At 33.4% G+C, this 20,632-nt stretch overlaps 1 protein-coding gene across 2 annotated transcripts; it reads left to right on the forward strand.

The window, feature by feature from the left end:
- LOC18589297 (replication protein A 32 kDa subunit B) lies at positions 5,700-12,266 on the forward strand. 2 transcript variants are annotated; one of them, XM_018126978.1, is made up of 10 exons: positions 5,700-5,935; positions 6,565-6,669; positions 6,783-6,880; positions 6,998-7,039; positions 7,346-7,423; positions 9,676-9,754; positions 9,884-9,967; positions 10,575-10,660; positions 11,740-11,808; positions 11,895-12,037. In XM_018126978.1, the coding sequence occupies exons 1-10, from the start codon at positions 5,828-5,830 to the stop codon at positions 11,905-11,907; spliced, it is 762 nt and encodes a 253-aa protein (XP_017982467.1). In that variant the 5' UTR covers positions 5,700-5,827; the 3' UTR covers positions 11,908-12,037. The 2 variants fall into 2 exon arrangements, with proteins under 2 accessions (XP_017982467.1, XP_007014252.2); XM_007014190.2 differs by having other exon boundaries at positions 5,702-5,935; positions 11,911-12,266.

Raw genomic sequence — 20,632 nt, forward strand, 5'->3', positions numbered from 1 at the left:
CTGCTCTTCTCGGATATATTACTACCGGAGCTCTGAAGGGGTACCCTTTAATTGGGAAATGCAGCCAGGGACGCCAAAAGAACCCCAAAAGGAAGATATTGTTCCGCCAATTAGCCCCCCACCGGCTATTCTGAGCCTGGGGTTACCTAAACCATGTATGAACATCGAAGAGCCTAAGCCTTCGATAAAACTAAGGTTCAAGTTTTGGAAGCACGTAAAGAAAAACCATGGAAACAAGAAGCTTCAAGCAGGGCCCAAAGGGGTTCATTTAGATATGACTGATCAGTCAGACAAGTACTCGAATTACGAGATGTGCAGCTCTGATGATGGTGAGTTTATGGCATCGCCGCACATGTCAAGCTCTTTATCTTCATCATCATTCTCTTTCTCGAATGGCCTTTCATTTGGATCATCAAGGTTACCAAGTCCGTCGAGGGACTCATCACTTGACAGGCATTATGGCTGCAGTCCCTTGAATTTTTCTTCAATTCTTGTTCGTGTGCCAAGGTCAAGACGACTTTGATATTATGTGGTTTTAAACTTTGCATAAACTATCAGGCTGGAAGTTAATTTTTGTTGTATTGTATTGTAACATATTAAAACATGCATCCACACCTTCCTAATTAAACAGTTGTAATCCATATATATATATTGCACATTTTTAAGATTCCTCAACATGCTTGGTGGTTTCTACATATGCTGGACTGGGAATTGGTTATACATAATTTGTTTATAATTACTTTATTTATATGATCTTAAAAAGTAGGGTTTATATTTAGTAGCCCAGTTATACTCTCTAGAAGATTATTATCAAAGAGTAAATTACAATAAACATTCATGAAATTCATCATGTAATGTTTTATTTTTATTCAATATTTCTAAAACTCAATTTCAAAATTCAGGATTTTTTAAAAAAAGTTTAAAATATACTTTATTAAATTTCATCAACTACAATCTGTCACCTTATCAGCCCCATAGCATCCATGTGGATGTTTGCATGGTAAAAATAGATAGTTCTAGATACTTGAATGTCTACGTGATAAAAGAAGATGGACTTGTATAATTTTTTTTTGTTGAGATTTATGGCGCATGAACATTCACGTTACATTAATATGATAGATTTCATTGATTTTTGATAACTTGAAATATTTTTAAAAATTATGATCCAAAATTTGAATTTCAAAGGTGAAATATTACAAAAATGAAAAAAAAAATTGAAGGTCTTGGTTTACATTTTGGTGATTAACTATATTCATTCATTTAAATTAACAAAAAAAAAAAGACCCCGACAAGTGAAAAGAAAAATCAAGACCTTATGCAATTTTGATGAATTAGTCCAAGTTTGTTATTATTACTTATTAGTTATATGTCTTTGTCTTTTTGGTTTATCTTATATTAAATATTTTTATGATTATTCTAATATTTATTTATCATCATTCAAATTATATTACTTTTTAAATTTTTGACAAAAAATGTAGCAAGGTTATTGATTCTAAACCATTTAATGGCATTTTCTTCACATAAAAAATTTGTTTACTGATAACCGTATAGTAAATAGTGCAATAGATAAAATGAGTAGCATTTGTGAAGGAGAATTTTGGCCATTTATTATAGGATTAAATACTTCTTAAGAGACACCAAAATAAAAAGTTAAAGGATAAATGTAATCAATTTTTTTAAATAAACAAAATACTCGAAGTGAAAGTACATAAGCTCTACTTCCAACACTTCTTCTCATAGCTCCGTAGGCCAAACAGGCCCTAATTCATTTTGTTTTTTACTCTCAAAGCCCCTAGTTTTTCTAGTTGCTTAGATTTATTAGTTATTTTGCAGAATTCATATTGAAACATAATTACCATCATATATAAGAACTAAAACTACTCATACCCCAATAAAAGTACACAATCCTTATTTTTTTAACAACTAAAAAGGTATTTTTTATAGAGTTTTGAACATTTTTTAACAAAAGTTTCATTGGAAAAAATCACCTTTTATTTTTTTTACTATATGATCAGCTAATTTTTCCTATATGTCAAAACAAAGATGAGAGAGGAGATTTGAAGAGTTAAATAAAAAAAGTTGGTAATTATTAATTTTTCCTATATGTCAGATTTGATTATTGACCCATTTGGTTTTTCTTGTAGACCTTTTAGAAATATTTTTAGAATATATAGAGAAAAAGTTAATAAACTCAAATATAAAATAGTTTATATAAGTACTTATGTACATGACGAAGTTTACTAAGCAATTAGTGAAGGAATAATTAATTATGACACAGACCATTATGAGTAATTAAGTACTCACTCTGAGTGTAAAATATAAACATTTGTTCTAATGCAATATTGTTTTTGACCAAAAATATAAGTAAATACAAGGGAGCTTAGTAATAGAGGGGGAATGACTATTCTATTCCTCAATTAAACACGTTAATTAAAAAAAAAAAAGAAGTAACACATAAGAAGTGCTCCAATTATTATTATTAAAAATTATATTATTATTTAAAAGTATCAATGTGAATGAGCGGAAATTCACTCCAATGTGAATGATTTTTGGGGAAAAAAATCAACATTTATTTCAATCTTTGGACATTAATTGTCAATCATAGCTTATTTTTAGGCCAATTAAAGATTTGAAGATTTTCCGGGAATGAAATTCTGAACCCAAAAAATCAATTGTTATGACCTAATTGACTTTCCTGTTATAGCATTTATTTAATCACTATAAATTCTTAATTGGCTTCGTTAAACTGTTGGAAAGAACAAAAACAAAAAGGAAAAATGGGGCATGAAAATAGCACAGCTGAAGAAAAAGCGAATTCTTTGTTTCAAGTTGATCGAATGTTCATGAAAAAGATTCTTGGGAGAAAGTCTTTTGTGGGGCAATCCATGCGGACGTCTCAAACCGAAAGTGCTGTCTCGGTTCCTTTTGATTGGGAAATGCAGCCTGGAACTCCCAAACATCCTCAAAGTGAGATTGTCGCACCCATTAAGCCACCTCCCTCAGTGCAGAGCCAAGCCTTGGAGAAGCCAAGCTTTGTTTCGACGCATACGACAATGTCTTGCTTTTGGAATAAGTCCAGGAAGAAGCATCGTCAAGGAAAGAAGGCTAAAGCTAAAGGCCGTCAAGGGCATGTTGATGGTGAACTAGCAAGCATGGGCAATGCCCCAGAAAGTGTCGAGATTTCAGTTGTTAATGTTGAATCGACGTCCTCGTCCGATCACTCGAGATCTTCATCGCTATCATCATCATCATTGTCCACATCTTCTTCCAAGAGTAATTGTTCATCTTCCTCGTCAAGTTTACGTAGCTTCGCTAAGGGATTGGTTAAATGGTCTTTCTAGTTTGATATATCAATTGTCTCTACTTTTATATGTGTTAGGGTTGGCTTCATTTTGTTCCTAGCTAGATTGAATCCCTAACACGTTTTAGCACTAGGGTGGACAACATGCATGTTAGCTCATGGCTTACGTAGAAAGAAACTTGATTGTAATAAAACCCCATTTCGTTCAGTTTGCACATATATATATCTTCTTTCATGGAAACCCCATTTCATTGTGCAAAGTTAAGTTTTTGATCTATAATGCTTTTTCATTGTTAACTGATCTTACCAAAAGCAGCATTGATGTTTGTAGTACCAGTGAGAGATGATCAATTTCCGAGGCTTAAGAGAGTTGACTGTTGAGTGAGTGCCTCCTAATACCCTTAATAATGCTTGCAAAAAATGTGGTTTTCCTTAATTGAATGCTCTCCTTTGGCTTCATGATTTCCCAAAACGTTGCTAAAGCAAATTGGTCCTATGGCATTCGTGTAAAACCGATTGTTACGCTATGGATTGCTCCCTTATTATACACCACTCTTTAAGAAGAGCATACAGCTTGGAGTATTGGAGAAAGGAAAGTCAAAGGATAATGGAATCATTATTTCAAACAAGATTGAGGGATTCGCGTTAATCCTTTGCTTCTTTTGCGCGTCATAAGCCTAATCTACAGCCTATAAAAGGGGTGGCTGTTCTTTCCCAATGCTTAGTAACTACTACAGTATTTATTAAAAATCAATTTCAGAACATTGGTTTCTCTATCTGATCCTCTTGTAACGAAGTAACAAAGTAAAACTTTTAGAAAGCATGCTTAAGTTGGGTGCACCTTATTGAAAACAATAACATGCCCCATATTTACATTTATAAAGAATCAAAATGGTTGACGTTTTAGAGCACTTACTCCTCTCATGCCATGTATGAAATTTAAAAAATAGAATTGAATTATGATGAACTTGTTCTAACATTACTTGATAATTTATAGTATATGAATGTGTCTTTTCTTTTTTTTTAAAAAGCAATTTTATTAGCCTCGTTGCCCGCATGTCATTACAAGTCTCTCACTAGGATAATAGGAGACTTCCATGGCATAGAAAGACTGGTAACTGGCCAAAAAACCTGTACATGAAAGTGACTTTTAAATAAGAGGAAAGTTATAGAATTGGATTACATCAAATTCTAGGTTAAGGTTTCGTAATGTTGAAAGAATTTTTTTGTTTGTGCAAAACATTTTATTGAAAAATCTAATATTTATTGTCAGTTAGATAAACTATTGAAAATATTTTCTGTTATTTGAATTATTTTGTGAAAAATATTTTCTACTCTCATTGATTTTCAAACACCATCAAAATATCAATATTCATCAATTATTCAAGACATTTAAAGCTTAATTTTTGACATTAAAAATATCATCTATAAATAAAAAATAACTAAAAACATACGTATAGATAAAAATTATCATCTTACGTAAATAATTTATTATCTTACAAACTTTTATCCTAAATAATAAAAATTATTAGAAATGTATAATAAATTATTCTATAAATATTGTCATATGTAATAAAACCATTCTGCATTGTACAGTCCAACAACCCTTCCCTAAACCACAAAGTACGACCAAGTTCTTTTCAAGTCATCACTTCTAACAATGAATGCCTTTAATTGATTTTCACGTTCTATTAAATAATCAAAGACGTAGACAAGAAAGTCTTGATCAAACCCTCCCATATTCATCATCTGCTCATAGAGGGCGACATCATCAATTTTATCATCACTTCATTTTTTTTTTTTTACTATAAATGAAATCTTTGTCAATTTTTCTGACTACTTTCATCTTCAAAAGTGAAACTGCACGATCTTTTGTAATGAGATCATGGCAGTGAAGTTCCAAATTATGAAAATATTGTTTACCTCCTTCTGACCTCTTCATCAACTTCCTCGTCTGGGCCTACAAGCATTAGATCAGCTTTGGTGTTATCATCCAAATCGATATCAGAAAACAATTTGGCAAAGCTCTCAATTGCTATGCCTTTCCCAACAATTCATGTCATTTAATTATGCACATTAACTTTTTGTTGATGAAAGGTTCATCTTAGAACATGCTTGATCCAATTTACTACAATAAAAATAATTAATTTTCTATCACACAATATGAAAATTGTATGATATAAGAATTGAGCAAGGAATCTGTACAAATAATCATTTTGTCCTCATAAACTTGCTATCTTTAAGTTGCCATCCATCCAACTTAAAAGGAAAACGAATCAGAGGATGACACGTCAACCATAAAAGGCAAACGAATCAGAGGATGACACATCATCAACACGTTAAATGGTTGAAGAAAAGAGGGAAAACGAAAAGACAATATGGCGGGAACCCACTTTCCAGAAACCCACAAAGTGTTAAAGTCAAAAAAAAAAAAAAGAAGAAAGAAAGAAAAATCCCTACAGTTCTATTAACTTGGGGAAGTAATAGAACAAAGCAATTTCGGATAGAAGAAGTGAAGAAGCCACGATGCAGGCGAACGAATTTGATGGAAACGCGGCCTTTTCCGGCGGCGGATTCATGCCTTCTCAGGCCACGCAGACCGCCGCCGATCGTTCCTCCTTCTCTTCCTCCAAAGTATAAATCCCATTCTTTTAGTTTTTTCTTGGGGGGTTTTCTTGTTTTGATTTCTTCTTCGTCTTTTTTAATTAGAGGTTATTCTTATAATAGTTCTTTGTTTTTTTGTGTGTTCAAATAATTAAATTTTAAGGTTTTCCCATGTTTTTCTTGTCGCTTTTGTTTATTTATCGCGTAATAAAATAAAAGAGCTAAGTGAGAATTTTAAAATTAAGTGGAGGCTTAAGTATTCTGTTTGATACTGAGAATTTTGCAAAATTTTTTTATTTTTAATTTAGGCTCATTTAGTATTTGCTTATGTTACTAATTTTTTTCTATTTATATTTAAAAATTTGCTAGAAAGCAAAAGTAAAATCATGTAGTACTAATTGTTAAATGTAACACCATTTATTGTTGGAACATCATTGTTTTATGTAAAAGTAAAAACAAATTATATTTTTAACTTCTAATTCTTTATAATTATTGTTTATTTTTGTATTAAAATGCATGTTTTTTGAAATAAAATTAACGATCAATTTAATTGTAGGGGTTTTCCTCTTGCTCGAAATATCAATGGGATATCTGGTTCTTTGTTTTTCTGTACTTCTCCTGAAGCAAACAGGTTTTGATTTTCTTTTTAAATTTTTTAGAATAGTGATGCGCGGTGCTTGATTCCACTTACAGTGAAGCAGTTGAAGGATCTCTCAAGAGGTGGAGAATCTGGTATTTCCATTGATGGTGTTGATGTCAACAATGTAGGTTTTGACTGCTTCATTGTTTTTTTTTTTCTTCTTATTTCCCATGCATTATATATTTAATTTTCTAAATGGGTTTTGAATTTTAAAATTTTAGTTTTTAATTTTTTTAGATTGTGCTAGTGGGGATGGTATCCAAGATAGACAATGCTGTTTCAGATTGTACTTTCAGAGTTGATGATGGCACTGGATGGGTTGAATGCACCAAATGGTCAATTTTCTCTCCTTGCTTCTTTTTATTCCTTTCAATTTTGATTTTAAAGCATTTTGTTGTCTGATAACTTCTTTTTCTGCTAGTAAATGCTTTTTTTGTTTTTTAATTCTGTAGGATTCATGAACCTGTAGACTCAGCCGAAGTTGATGCGATCTCGTAAATTTTATCTCTCACTATTCTTCTAAGTGAATGTAGCTTAATCCGAGACATATATTTAATTGCTTTCATTGTTCAAGAAGACAAAAATACAATGGAGCTGTGTGTTGCCAGTGTATGGACTACCGGAATTTTTGTGTTGTTAAAAATATTTGGGCAAAACAAATGAAATCCTCGAAAGTAATAACACATACATGAAAACTCACTATGCCTCTGCTGGCATTTGAGGATATTTTCCCCAAAAGGCCTTCATTTGGAAACACATTTCTATGTGTCATGATATTCAAGTATTCTGTTCCATCTCAGGGTTGGAATTTATGTTCGTGTCTATGGCCAGTTAAAAAGCATCCAAAGTAGAAGGACCTTACACACCTTTTCCATTCGGTATGACTTCAAATTTATTTTGTTTTCTACATTATGTTTCTTTTTATTTACTGTATTTTTCTAGTGGGGGAGAGGAAAAGGTCTTTGGGAGGTTTGTTGAACTCTTTTTTTGGGACATTTACATATCATTCTTTCAGATAAATAAATTTAATAAGGTTTCATTTGGTTGATGCTTTTGCTATTTGTCTTTTATTTTCTATTTATTTTTCTTTTTTTTTTTCCTTTTGCTTTCTATTCATTTTTTGCAATAAAGCAACTAGCAAAAGCATTAACCAGATGAAGCCCAAGTGATCTTTAATGAATCTTACCGGGCTTATTCTCTGTATTGTGTTTAGAAGATAAAAGTGGAGGATAGATTATGGGATGTTTTTTGAATTCCTGCTTTGTGTTTTATTCACCAAACTTGTTTATTATTCATGAAACAGCTTGGGAATTTTAAATGACATAAGAATTAATATTGGTAGGTGGGGGTGAAGTAGATGGTTATTGATTCTTGCTATTTTTTTGTAGCCTTTATCTTTCATTAGTGGGACAATGAATTTTGACGGTTGTAGAATAATTTATTTGTTTCATAGGCAAGGCAACAGGCATGACATGCTGGTTAGTTTCTTCATTTTTCATTGTTGTGGTGAGAGCATTCTCTTTTGAGAGGTGATATAGCATAGAGTTGTATGTGAATAACATGAAACGGCCACCATGCTATGCCAAGCTGAAAGGCTGACCCTCAACCCAGCACTGCCTAACTGCCTATATAGTTATCTGGGCTATGCCTGGCATGCCAGAATATTGTAGTTTGCAGGCTGTGCCAGTCATGGCTTATATCATGTTGGGCCAGGCTGTGCCTCATGCTGCTTGGCAATTTGATACCTCTACTTGTATTTCTCTAATTCTTTAACTGTTTTAAGACTTATGTGAGTCTGAAATGATTGTGACTTGGTAAACTTTGAGAAATATTTATTTACATTTCCATATTGGCTAACTTTTGGGCAAATTGTCTTGCCGCAGAGAAAGCTGTGGATTGAGGTGCAAATTTGTTATTATTCATGACTCATGAGTTGTCATTTTGTGAGGTCTACCTTCAAAATATTTCTAAGATCCTTCACCTTGCATTTTCCATTTGGCTGGGAGCAAAGCTGAGTTGATTTCATTTGTATAGTCTGTCACCTCCATCATTACCCCAGAGGAGCAACTTTCTATGATTAAACATTGGCACGTTGCTCCTTGACTTTTTATGGTCAAACTTTCTGTGATCATCGGTCTTTCTCCTGAGCTCTAATTTTTGGGCTCTCTTCAGATAGCACATGCAAGTGTTTGCAATCATAGTGAGGTGTAAAAGATGTTCCTAATAAAGAGGGTATACTTTTTATCTCGTTCCTTTTAGATTGTCCAATGACAGCATTGGTTTTCTTGGAGGAGTCAGATCGAGGCCTAGCAGACAGTCACAATTAGATATTACTGCTAGATCTGCTGTTATATTTTTCTTTCGCCTGTCGCAGTTCATTAGTTCTACTTTTAGGTTTTCCTGACATGATACTGCAGCAAAGCTAGGGTTCACCAAGTTCCTAGATTGTTTCACAATAGGTGGTCTTAACTTGAGTGTCAATTGTAACAAAGATATTTTGGGACGTTTGTTTTGATTCAGTACGAAACATTTTGACCTGGTTTTGATTGGAATAAAATCAACTTTACATAGTATTGATGCTTAATTCAACTATGTAATGACCTTGTTTAAATGTATGGTTCTTTGTCTCAGTCTGCTATGCTCAAAACATGTTTTTCACTTCTATTTCTCTTTCTTATTGTTCATTTTCTCCCAATCAGGTGTGGTGTTATATAAGTTACTCTTCTGAAGTTTAATATCACTGCTGCTGGTTTATACTTTGGTGGTTAGAAAAGACTTTAGTAATGCTTTCCATAATATTACATGGCTTTTAGAATCATTTTAGGGAAATCAATCCAAATTCAGATATTTTCTTATTAAGCCTGTGGATAATATAGGGCAACACTTCCAGTCAGTTTCTTTATAAGCTAGTTATACCAAATAAATCTGGGTCATGTGGAATTATAGAAGTCCTTATTTAGATTGTTCCATATTTTGAGAATGATGGAATGTCCTAGTGGGGTTGTCTCTTGGTTATGCTTTTGCCATTGTTACATCTATTGTCACATGATGCATTTGTTCATGTAGATTTATTTGGCTATTGTACACTTGTACTTAGAGTTCTAACTTTGACCTTTGGTGTGGCTTTCAGGCCTCTTACTGATTTTAATGAGATTGTAAACCACTTTGCTGAGTGTATATATGTTCATCTTTACAACACCAAGTTGCGGGTAAGAGTCCAAGTAAAAGATGCTCTAGTTTTACAAAAATGACATTGCAGCTTATTTGGATGTATAATGTTTATGCTTTTGTTGCTAGGCACTAAATTGCTTTATATCGACTTTGTATGTATGCTGCAGGGTGGTGTGACCACTCAGCCTCAGGTGACAAATTCAGTTGTAAGCAACCCGATAAAGGGCTACCAAACTAACCTGTCAAACCAGGTGAAGGAACTGGCTATTAGAGTACCTTGCTAAGTTCTTTCGTTTAATTGATCTAGTGTTGGGCACAAGGCATACTCCAGGTGCTAGAACCCTTAAATTGCCAGGGGCACAAGGTGCAAAAAAAGCATTTGTCTGAGTGAACTAAGGCACAATATATATAGTTGTGCGTGTGTGTGTAAATAAGCTTAAGATATATAATTCTGATAATAAAATCTAAAGAGTGGTCCATTTTTATCCTACAAAACATGCAAGTTTCCTTTTTCATTTTTTCGGCCAATATGTATGATTTCCTTATGGTTGCAAGTTTGTTGTTGAATACTCAAACATTGAGAAGTAGAGAGTTATTGTCCCCTTTTTTCTATTAAGGGTACAGCTAATGAAAAAAAAAAAAAGAAATGAAAGAGGACAGCAATCAGGTGAGCTTTTTTGTGCCTACCGCCTTATGGAAAAGTGCACCTAGGTGCATCAGGGGTGCACCTGACCAAATGTGCCTTGCTTAAAAGGGTCTGAGGTGCTTTTGTTGTTTGGTACAGTGCCTTCTCACCTAGGCAAGTGCCATAAAAAGACTGAATTGATTCCCTAACTTCATCAATTTTTCTTTTTGCAGTTATCTGGCCAGTATAACACCGATGAACAACAGATCCTCGGTGTAAGTTCAATGGTCTTAAATTACTTGCGTCGACCAGCATGCCTGTGAGTTTCCTATGATATCCTTTAAACTCGAAATACTGTGTTTGGTGAGCCTGTTTGATTCAATTGATCTTTCTATATTTCTTTGAATTGGGAATTGCATTAAACTGAATTTTGTAATGACCTAGACCATGCAGATGTGCACAGGCTCCTACTTTTTCGTGTGTTTGTGTTCATTGAAAAGGGGAGAAGTTAGTAATTACGTTATGAGCTAGTATAACTTATCTGGTTGGCCTATCCTAATAATAAATAAAAAAAGAAATGACTTGTATGATAAAAAGGTACTTAATACAGTTCAATAGAAAATATTTCCAGCTTCTGGTCTTTATACTCTTTGGTGCATAGTTTGCAAGTTGGTGATTTAGCATGTGTAATAAACATTATTCATGTATCCCAAAAATAGCCTTCAGTAGGCATGTATCGTGTATTCTAATACTGATGAGTTGACAGGCTAATAGATTTGGCAGTGAAGACTAATACAGTGAATATACAGTTCCTCCTGGAAAAGAAACATCTAATTATGGGTTTATTAACTGTGTTTAGAATTAAATGAACATGTTTAGGAACATAATCAATTAATTTTCCATTTAAATGTTACTTCCCTTGATCAATCTGCATGAGACCTGGCCTTTGGGCTTGGCTTTTTGTTCGGTCTTAGGTTCACTTTGTGGACCAAATAGTTCATTATTCATAGCAACATGCTACAAAGAGAGGAAGGGGAAGCTTGTGGTGAAACTGTGAAAGTCCTATCTAACTGACAGTTTGACTTGTGAAGAGGTCACTCTTATTTTCTTTTACAATTTACCAAGAAATGAAAATGTTCCAAAGATGTAAGAGTATCCTCACCAATCATGGTGAAATTGTTGAAGACTGTAAGTTTCTGGATAAGTTGGGTTTGACATTTTGCAGTTTCTGGTGAGCTATTTTGATCAGTACTCATGGTAGAGTAGTTCCAAGCATATTTGGGAACATCTATAAATCATATCATTTGCATTCTGGTCAAGCATTGTTACGTTGCACTTCTGTACTCATAGCCCCGTCATGTCTGCTTTTATTCACATCATTGTATCTGACAATTTCAGTGCATCTGAGACTGGGGTACGCTCTGATGTCGTGGCTCGAGAACTAAATATTTCGTTGGATAAAATCAGGTTCGTCTCCGTCCATATTCTCTTTCACTTGTTGCTCATTTGTCCACACTAATTTAATTGTATCCATAACTTCTCAAACTGCGAAGGTTTGGCCTTTGACAGGACAACTTTAGAGTATCTTTCATCAGAGGGCCTTGTTTACACAACCACTGACGACCATTACAAATTTACTGATGCCTGATGTACAGAGTAATGGCAGTCAGCAGGACCAAAACTTTAGTTACTCGTTAGTATTTCCCTCTCCTTTTGGTTATATATATATATATGATAGAAGCGTTGTATGCATATTGATATTAGAAAAGGTAATGCTTTTGCAAGGGAAACATATTGGTTTAGAAATTTGGATTTTATATATTTGTAGAATTTAGACTGTTTGCGGCGAGAAGCCGCCAACAGTACCTGCCCCTGCTATTGAACTGACCCTCAATTAGGGATGCTGATGATCTTTGCTTCGATGAGTTCCATAGTAAATTCCTAACAGGCACTTTCCTTCTTGAAATTCTAACACCGTTACTATTTAATTAACCTTAATTAGTTTTAAGTACTTAATGCTATTAAGTATATTAAAAATGACAAGAGAAAATGATCATTAATGATATTAAAATTAAGTTAATATGTTACGCAATTTTATAAGATGTTTCACATTTACGAGGCTAATAAAAGTAATCAAAGTAAATGAAATTATTTTTATATCAAGTAATGCTTATTATTGAAAGTTAATGATATCAAATTATATCTTTTATTACATTAGAGAAATAAAGCAAGAAAGTATTGTTATAATTATTATTAAAAAGAAAAAAAAACATGGGGGAAAGTAAAGGAAGTGTGGTTATTGTCATAAAGGTTGATATTTGATGGTACATATTGGGCACTCTATGTTTGTTGGGGGCATATTATAATATAAATTATAAAAGATGAGGGTGCAAAATAAGAAATATGAAGAGTTAAGCCCCAAGCGTCAAATCACATGATCCTACTGTACCACAGGTGGCACTGGCAGTGAGCAGATTACGGCAAGAGATTTCAGGATCGAGATTGAACCAAAGGACACCTCCGCAGCCAGCCAATACATATTATTACCCTCTTTGTTCTTTTTTAAACCCTCAATCAACATTACTTGATGGTCAATAACACATGATGAAAATCCGATACACAGAATGTAGGAACAATTAAAATATTTGAGGTGAAGACAAAATGTATATATATATACACATAAATACTAGTATCTATCTCCTAAAAGAGAAAAAGAAAAGATAGAAAAGGTGTTGTGAGGGGCGATGATGAAGAAATAATTAAAAACACAAGCAGCGAACGTGAGGATTACTTTGGAAATTAATCATATTTTAAGAGACCAGACAAGAGGAGGGCCATGAATCAAGAGACTGCCCTTTTCTTTTATACTAAATTCATATAATTACTTTTTACTCCTTTTCTCGGGGTATTTTTGTTTTGTATTGCTTGGTAGGCGTCACATTTTCTTCAAGCCCCATCCGGGTTTTGAGGTCACTGACCAGCTCTTGTTCACATATAGGATACCTAATCCTTTTTCCTTTGCTTTCTTTTTCAGTTTTCGGCTACTAACAATGACACTTGGGACATGTTCCCTTTGTGGGGGTGGATGATGCCATCTGGTCTCCTTTTTATACCTAACCTTAATTCCCATTTACTTCACATTATCATAATTAATTAGTGATACAATTTCCATTTAACAAACCATACATACAAGTGGCAAAGGAGAGGTCCTCAACCTTGACATCCAGGTTCAAGTACCTGAATGAATGTTCATCTAACTTTATGTTACATTTTTTTTCCCTTTTATCTTTTAGTTTCAAGAATATTAGAGTAAATTACATACCATTTTGATCTCTCATTGGATGCTGTACGTATAACATTATAACCAGATAATCTTTCGTTTTAGTCGTTTTGTTAAAGTTTGATGCTAAGTGTCGGTTGACGACATGTGTCTAAAACGTGATAGACACATGTGAATTGTTGTGTACATTAATTGTTTATTTAAAGAATTCTTTTGTTTTTTTTTTTTATAAAATTTCACATTAGAGAACTCATATTATATTTAAAAAGGTAGAAATAAAAAATTATTTAGTAAATAAATAGAAAGATAGAAATTATTACTTTATTTTAAATTGTAATAAATTTATAAAATGTATTTAAAAAATTATCCAAAAATTCTTTCTTTTCTTCTTCAATTATTTTATTATCCTTTTCCCACTTTTCAATTCCTTTTCCTTTTTCCTTTTTCTTTTCACTCTTTCTTTCTCTCTTATTCTTCCCTCTCTCCCTTGTCGAGCTTAATGCCAGTTGAACTTAATGCTAGACCTAATGGAAACACTGACAGATTAAGTAGCAACAAATCAACATGTCCATTAAAAAAATTAAGAAAAACTAAATGACTTAAACAGGAATTTTGCTGCCAAAAAGACCATTGCATTCTTCTACTAAGCGTCGGAAAACAAACCTCCCAATTATTGTAACTACAAGTCTCTCACATGAACAAAATCTTCACCTACGGCCTATGCTCTACATTCCCATCCTCCTCTTTTTTAATTTCTACAAGTAAAGGAAAAAAACACCTATGTATAATTTACTAAACGTGGAATCCCAAATCTTAGTTGACCATATCCTTTCTGGCATACTTTATGTACAAAAGAATTGATTGTACGCAAGGCTTTGGTCTTGGGCATGCATGCCATGACACGTGTGAGTGATTTTTTTTAGAAAAATAATATTTATTTTTTTTAATGTCACACGTGTCTCATAGGTGACATGCAAGCATGTGGTTGTCATTAATAAAGTTAATCTTTTGCAGTAACTTGGTCAGGTAGAACTTCCATCCCGTGCCTCCTCCCTTCCTATGCTAAAATTTATTGCGGGATATATCCTTTTAGCTATTTGACCCTTTAGCAACTCATTCAATCTTCCGTTGTTAGATATTTCCATTAGTTGAGATTTGAGAATCGGTTTGGTTTTCAGTGAACATCTATTGATTTTTGAACTATTTGATGATTTATTTTGTTTAAGTGATAAATATACTTAAAAAGATAAGAGTTTTTAGTAGGTAGAGATTTTTGGTGATTAAATAATAGGATTATTTAAATATGGGGTGTGTCTTAGCCTTTGAAATTATTCGAGAGATATAATCTTTACGTGATCTCAATGTGAGAGACGGACAGTTTCATAGAGCTATAGAGATGTGAGAAATAGTGGGAAACATACCAAGTTGTACGAGAGCAAGGGTTTCCACGGGCCAAAACATTAGTGAACTTGGAAATTAGGTTTCTTCCAAGGCTCAGGTTTAGTGTTTATTTTGATTGTTTTGTATTTTTTTTGTAGTCTCTATACTTATACTAGATTTTTCTCTATCGTCCTTGGTTATAAACAATGGGTACTGAGCCATATTAAATATTTGTGTTTCGTGTGTGATTTAATTTTTATTGATCCCCGTTGTTCAATATGCTTCTATTTGAAAATCCCAATACTTGCAGCATTTGAGTCAAAGGATTAATTGTTGGATGCGTCGAGTCACCCTTAATCTTTTTTATCTAGCTGCAATTGGCTTCTTAATTGTATTTATCCTTTTTAATATACTCGTAAGCTTTACTTAAACTCATTAAAAAGGGTAGTTTTAATAGGCTCTCTTAAATAGGTGCCTTTGTTGAATTCATTTGGTGTTTATTTAGTCTTGTGTCTTTTTCTCTTTATTCATATTTTATTCTTTGAAATTTTCTTATTTAAATATTAGAGATTTTTTTCTAGGTTTTCTCAATGCTTCAGTTAGATTCATTAAAATTCTCCTCACTTTAGCTGAACCTTAAAAGCTTGTGTAACATTCAAGGTTGGTGTGAGATCAAGGGTCGACCTATCATCAACATCCAGTGATGCTTGTGGGTTGGGTTACGGCCTCACCGAGTCAAGTGGCAGTCATGATTGGATTCAGTGTGAATGTCACTTTCGGGCAAGACAACCTTATAAGAATCCACCATTGCATCGATTGATTCCTTGTTTTTCAAGACACCAAGGGCATATGTGGATGGTCAAATAAAGACATTGTATGAGGGATAAGGGTACCTCGTGTTGACTCCATATATTTTTGATGATAACAAAATATTCCTCATTAATTAATGTCTAGCTTCATTATTTAAGTATGTAGGATAAAGTTAATTCTCTCATTAAAATGAATTATTAAAAACAAGATTATATGATAGATAGGTTAATCAGTTGAAAAGTGAAAGGTGAAAAGAGTTAGTGAAGACATGATTTGTGTAATTGATTATCAAAGAGCCTTAATCAGTTAAGGAATGGTTGGGTTACAAGTTGAAACAAAACAGAAAAATCTTAATCAATTAGTACTATGGTTAACTAATTACGAAGGTGCTGGACAAAGGAATACAGAGGTGTGTTAATCGATTGAGACATGAGATTAATTGGTTAGAGCACAAGACTTGAAGAACCTTTAAGCGCCAAAATTCAAATTTGAAATAAGTCTGACCGTTGAAGGGAGCCAGAATGGGGAAATTCAAATTTAAAAATTTTATAATTGATTAGAGCTTGTGTTAATCAATTAAGGCTGAAGGAAGTGAAGCTCCAATCAGTTAAAGGGAGAGTTAATCAATAAAAGGAAGCCTGTTGAAGTAAAGAAACCTGTAGGCAGATATCTCTTAATCGGTTAACACAGAGTACACAGCAGCAAGATAATGCAAGGTAGAGAAATTATAATCAGTTAGAGCTGTCTATAACCAATTAGCCAAACTATGTCTGCCCTTTTTAATTTAAGCACTAGAGGACAAAATAATTGCTAGAATGACATCAAAGTTGTTCCCAACAGCTAGAAACTGTCTTCAACAAAAAAATCTGACTTCTCAATTATAAAAGAAAGCTCCAACGGTCAAAGAAAGGAGATTGAATGAGAAGAGAGCCATTTTGAGCAAAAAGCTAAATGTCTTTCACCAAAAACACTTGATCTTCACTCTTACTTTAAAAAAAGTATTCGCGATTGCTTGTAATCTTTCTAGATTTGTAAAGACTTCTAATTGTACTTTTTTTTCTTCTTTTTCTTGGGTATTTAGAAAGTAGGAAGCACTCAAAAAGGTCTTTGTAAGGGAATAAAGCTTGCGTTAGAAGCTTACCTCGTAAAAGCTTGGTGGAAGTTGTAAATTCCACTAGTATAGTGAAGTTGGGTTAAAAATTCTTGATTGGGATATCAAGATAGTGAATGTAGGTCAAGGGAACTGACCCACTATAAATACTCTTGCACTGTCCACTTCTCTTTGTCCTTCCTTACTTGGTGTCTTGTAACTCTAGCAAGATTAGTCTTTTCTATCATTTAGTTGATTAAGATCTTTACAAGCTCTAAAGGGCCGAACAAGAAAATTCTATGTGCTATTGACCCCCTTTTAGCACTCTAATGAGACCAACACCTAAAGTTACCATGGAGGACCCTTGACAACACCAATCATCGAGGCTATAGAGGAAGAGCTGGTAATGTTAGATGACTCGTTCCACTTGGACCACCTTGAGGATTAGAGCACACACTCAAAGAAGATTTCATAAATGTTAATATTGAAAGACTAGTCAACAATAGTTTACATAGAGCACCAGTATATCCTATCTTTAAAACTATGCTTGAGAGACCATTTTTCTAATTTGGAAAACCACTCCTCCAACCATTCCTAATTTCTCAAATTTAATTCCTCCCGAGTTTGTTTATTTGAAGATGAAATTAGGAAAGTGTAACCCATTAATCTTCCAATTACAATTATGACATGTTTCCCTTTTTGCTTCATTTGGTGTACAATTGCCTCAGATTCAAGGTATTACTTATTATGCCCAACTAAGTAGTTCTGAAGCTAATGGAAGGCTTCCTCGTTGATAGAGCCACAACAAGAAGGTATAAGTTTAATAAGAATGACTTCAAGGTGTTTATGTACCTTTAAAGACAGAAAGGTAAGTTTGTGTGGCATTTTTGTTGGAATGAGCCTTGTGGCCAATCAGATTGGTCAAGGCTTAGATCAAATCATGTGATCATATCATTCATACTGAATGATTAGAGGTTTTTCTTCATCAATAAGACTATTCTTATAAGTCGACTAAATGAAGTTTATAAAATTAACATGCCTTGTAAGGGAATTGTAAAGTGTTACAATTATAAGTATCATTAAGATTGGACATCAATGATGCTTAAAAACTAGTGCATTCTATATTCTTTACTTTGCAAGTAAGCAACTAATCTCATACGTTGAAGTATAAGAATACTTGAAACTAGAATGTAGGTATTTGTTATAGGAACAAGTTCACAGAACATGACCCAACATAAGGATTCAATTTTGTACTTCACTCTAGTGTCAATAGAGTATATCCTCATGTAATAGTCGTGCAAGTGATCTTTAAACTTGAGATATCAGGTTGTCTTATACAAGGATAATTATACTTTGATTTCATCCTTACAAGTCCTACCAAGGATGCGTAAATAGGATGCTTTTGGGTATAGCATGAGACATATGAATGTAAATGAATGGTTAAGATATAATTCATAACTTCAAGTGATTAAGGAGATGTATTTTGATTGTTTATGCCTTGAGTTAGCCTATGTCAAGACACTAGCCAGTGCACAATGGATTTTAGGAAATGAGTTTATTATAATCCATGATAGCTAATCAGTACCAAGACTTTAGTTTAGGAGTTGACACAACACCATGCTCTTAAGCTTTTTGAGATATATGATGAAAGGATTGAATTGCACTAAAAGACCGATCACTAAAAGGTTGAGTCAAACCATCTTAACTCATTTAACTTTTGAGTGGCCATGATGGATTATTAGATCCCACTCCTGGTCTATGATCATAAAAGTGATTGATATGATCAATGTTAAATTCAAAGTAGTTTGAATTTATCTAATCCTAATTTTAATTCATGAATTACCTTTCAAGGTTATTGCCAACATATTGAAAGCCTAATGGGTCACACACAAAAGGTGAATATTAAGATTAAATTGAGAGAGGTGATTAAGTTAGACTTAATCAAAACTAGAAGTTATGAACTTTTATTGAACTTAATTAAAAGGTTTAATTAATTACAATGACCAATTAGCAATTACATGAAAAAAAGTCATTAAGGTTGAAATTTGTTCAAGATATAAATACCTTGCTTAAGCTACTCATTCTAAGTAACCTAGCCACCATTCTTCACTAGTGTGTAGTGTTGCCGCCTTTTGTGAGTATGTGAGAGAAAATCTATTTTTCTCTTGTGCTATTTGGCTAGGGTGAAAAGGAAGAGCAAAGTGTTCAGAACACATCCTTGCTAGCACATTGAAGGCTTGGCAATCCCACCCTTTTAAAGGGATTTCTCCATTCACCGTTTGAACTTTTGTTAGAGGCTGCACAAGAACTTCTTGGATAGCTTTGGTTTGCTACAATAGGGCTTGATGTGAGGTCTCTCGAGGGGGCTATTTGGTGGAGGTTGGAACAGGAATCAAACTTTCCTTTGTCCCCAAGCTAATGGCTAGATAACATTTGTGTTTTATTGTATTGCACATCATCCAAAAACCATGAAAGTGACATTGGGTGGAAAGGCTGATTTGATTATTTGTTTTCACTGCGTTTGTATTTTGTTTTTTTTTTTTTCATTTTGCATTACGAAGTATGACTAGCCCTTTCCCATCAATTTGGTCATACACCTTGGTAATATGGCTGGAGAAGGCTTCTTGGTTATTGAATTTTCTACTCTAGAAAGAGTTGTGTGGGTTATGTCTAGTTATGTTGGTACCAAGCTTGTAATTAAGCAGCCAAAACTTGGTGAGCTTCCAATAAGGATTGATACTGAACAAAACCAAAATGCCTTTCTTTAGTTGACCATTTATGAGGAATAAAAATGTCAACCACTACACCAAATTGGTCACATATTACTTTGAGCAATTGCCTACTGACTTGGGATGGTAGATTATTTATGAAGATTGTCACGATTTCATCTAGGTTGTATAACTCATGGATCACGTTTTCCTTTCCCATTCTTATCAATCTCACTCGTAATCTCTCACCCTCTCAATTTCTTAACTTTTTCGATAATCTTGCTCGATTCCTCAAACCCTTGTCTCCTCCATAGCCCTCTTAATTTGTTAAACCCGGCCTTTCTTCCTTAAGATCCTTTTAATTCTTAAGCCTAACATTCTCATTCGACATTGTGTAATATTGGGTCATGTTTCTATTCTAACAAGACTAATTAATGTGTCACTTGCCTAATGAGTAAAGATTAAAAAGAATGTCCACGTCAATAAAAAATAACCAAGTTATTAATTTAACAAGTTAAGCCATCAATTTAACCATATTTGTTTATAGATTAAGCAAAATAAAAATAAATTTACAGTGCTGAAATTGCATTCTTTAAAAGATGAGTGATAAAATTTAACCTGTATCACAAATATTTTGAAATTACACTCATTCAATAATAAGTGATAAGAAAGAAAGCCTTATCGTCGAATGATAGGGAAAAGGGTTTAAAACTATTAAATGTGAGTTTGGTTTAATTTTATATTAATTTATTAGTTTACTAAATTTATTAACTGGTTTCATATATAGTTAATGTAATAATTATATTAGTTAAAACTACTATAGAATTTTGAAGATAAACGTAATGTGAAAAAAAAAAGAGAGAAATTGTCAAAAGGACAATTCTTCTTGCCACCCAAATTCCATGGTTTTAGTAAAAGCTTGTAAGAGTAAATAGAGGCAGACGTTCAAAGCACAGGAGAGCGCACCAAAATCCTGTGCCACCCATAATGTGATGAGGATCAAAAGTGAGGCCCCGAGAGGCG

This window comes from Theobroma cacao, chromosome 9, assembly GCF_000208745.1.
Source record: "Theobroma cacao cultivar B97-61/B2 chromosome 9, Criollo_cocoa_genome_V2, whole genome shotgun sequence".
NCBI classification, from domain to species: Eukaryota; Viridiplantae; Streptophyta; class Magnoliopsida; order Malvales; family Malvaceae; genus Theobroma; species Theobroma cacao.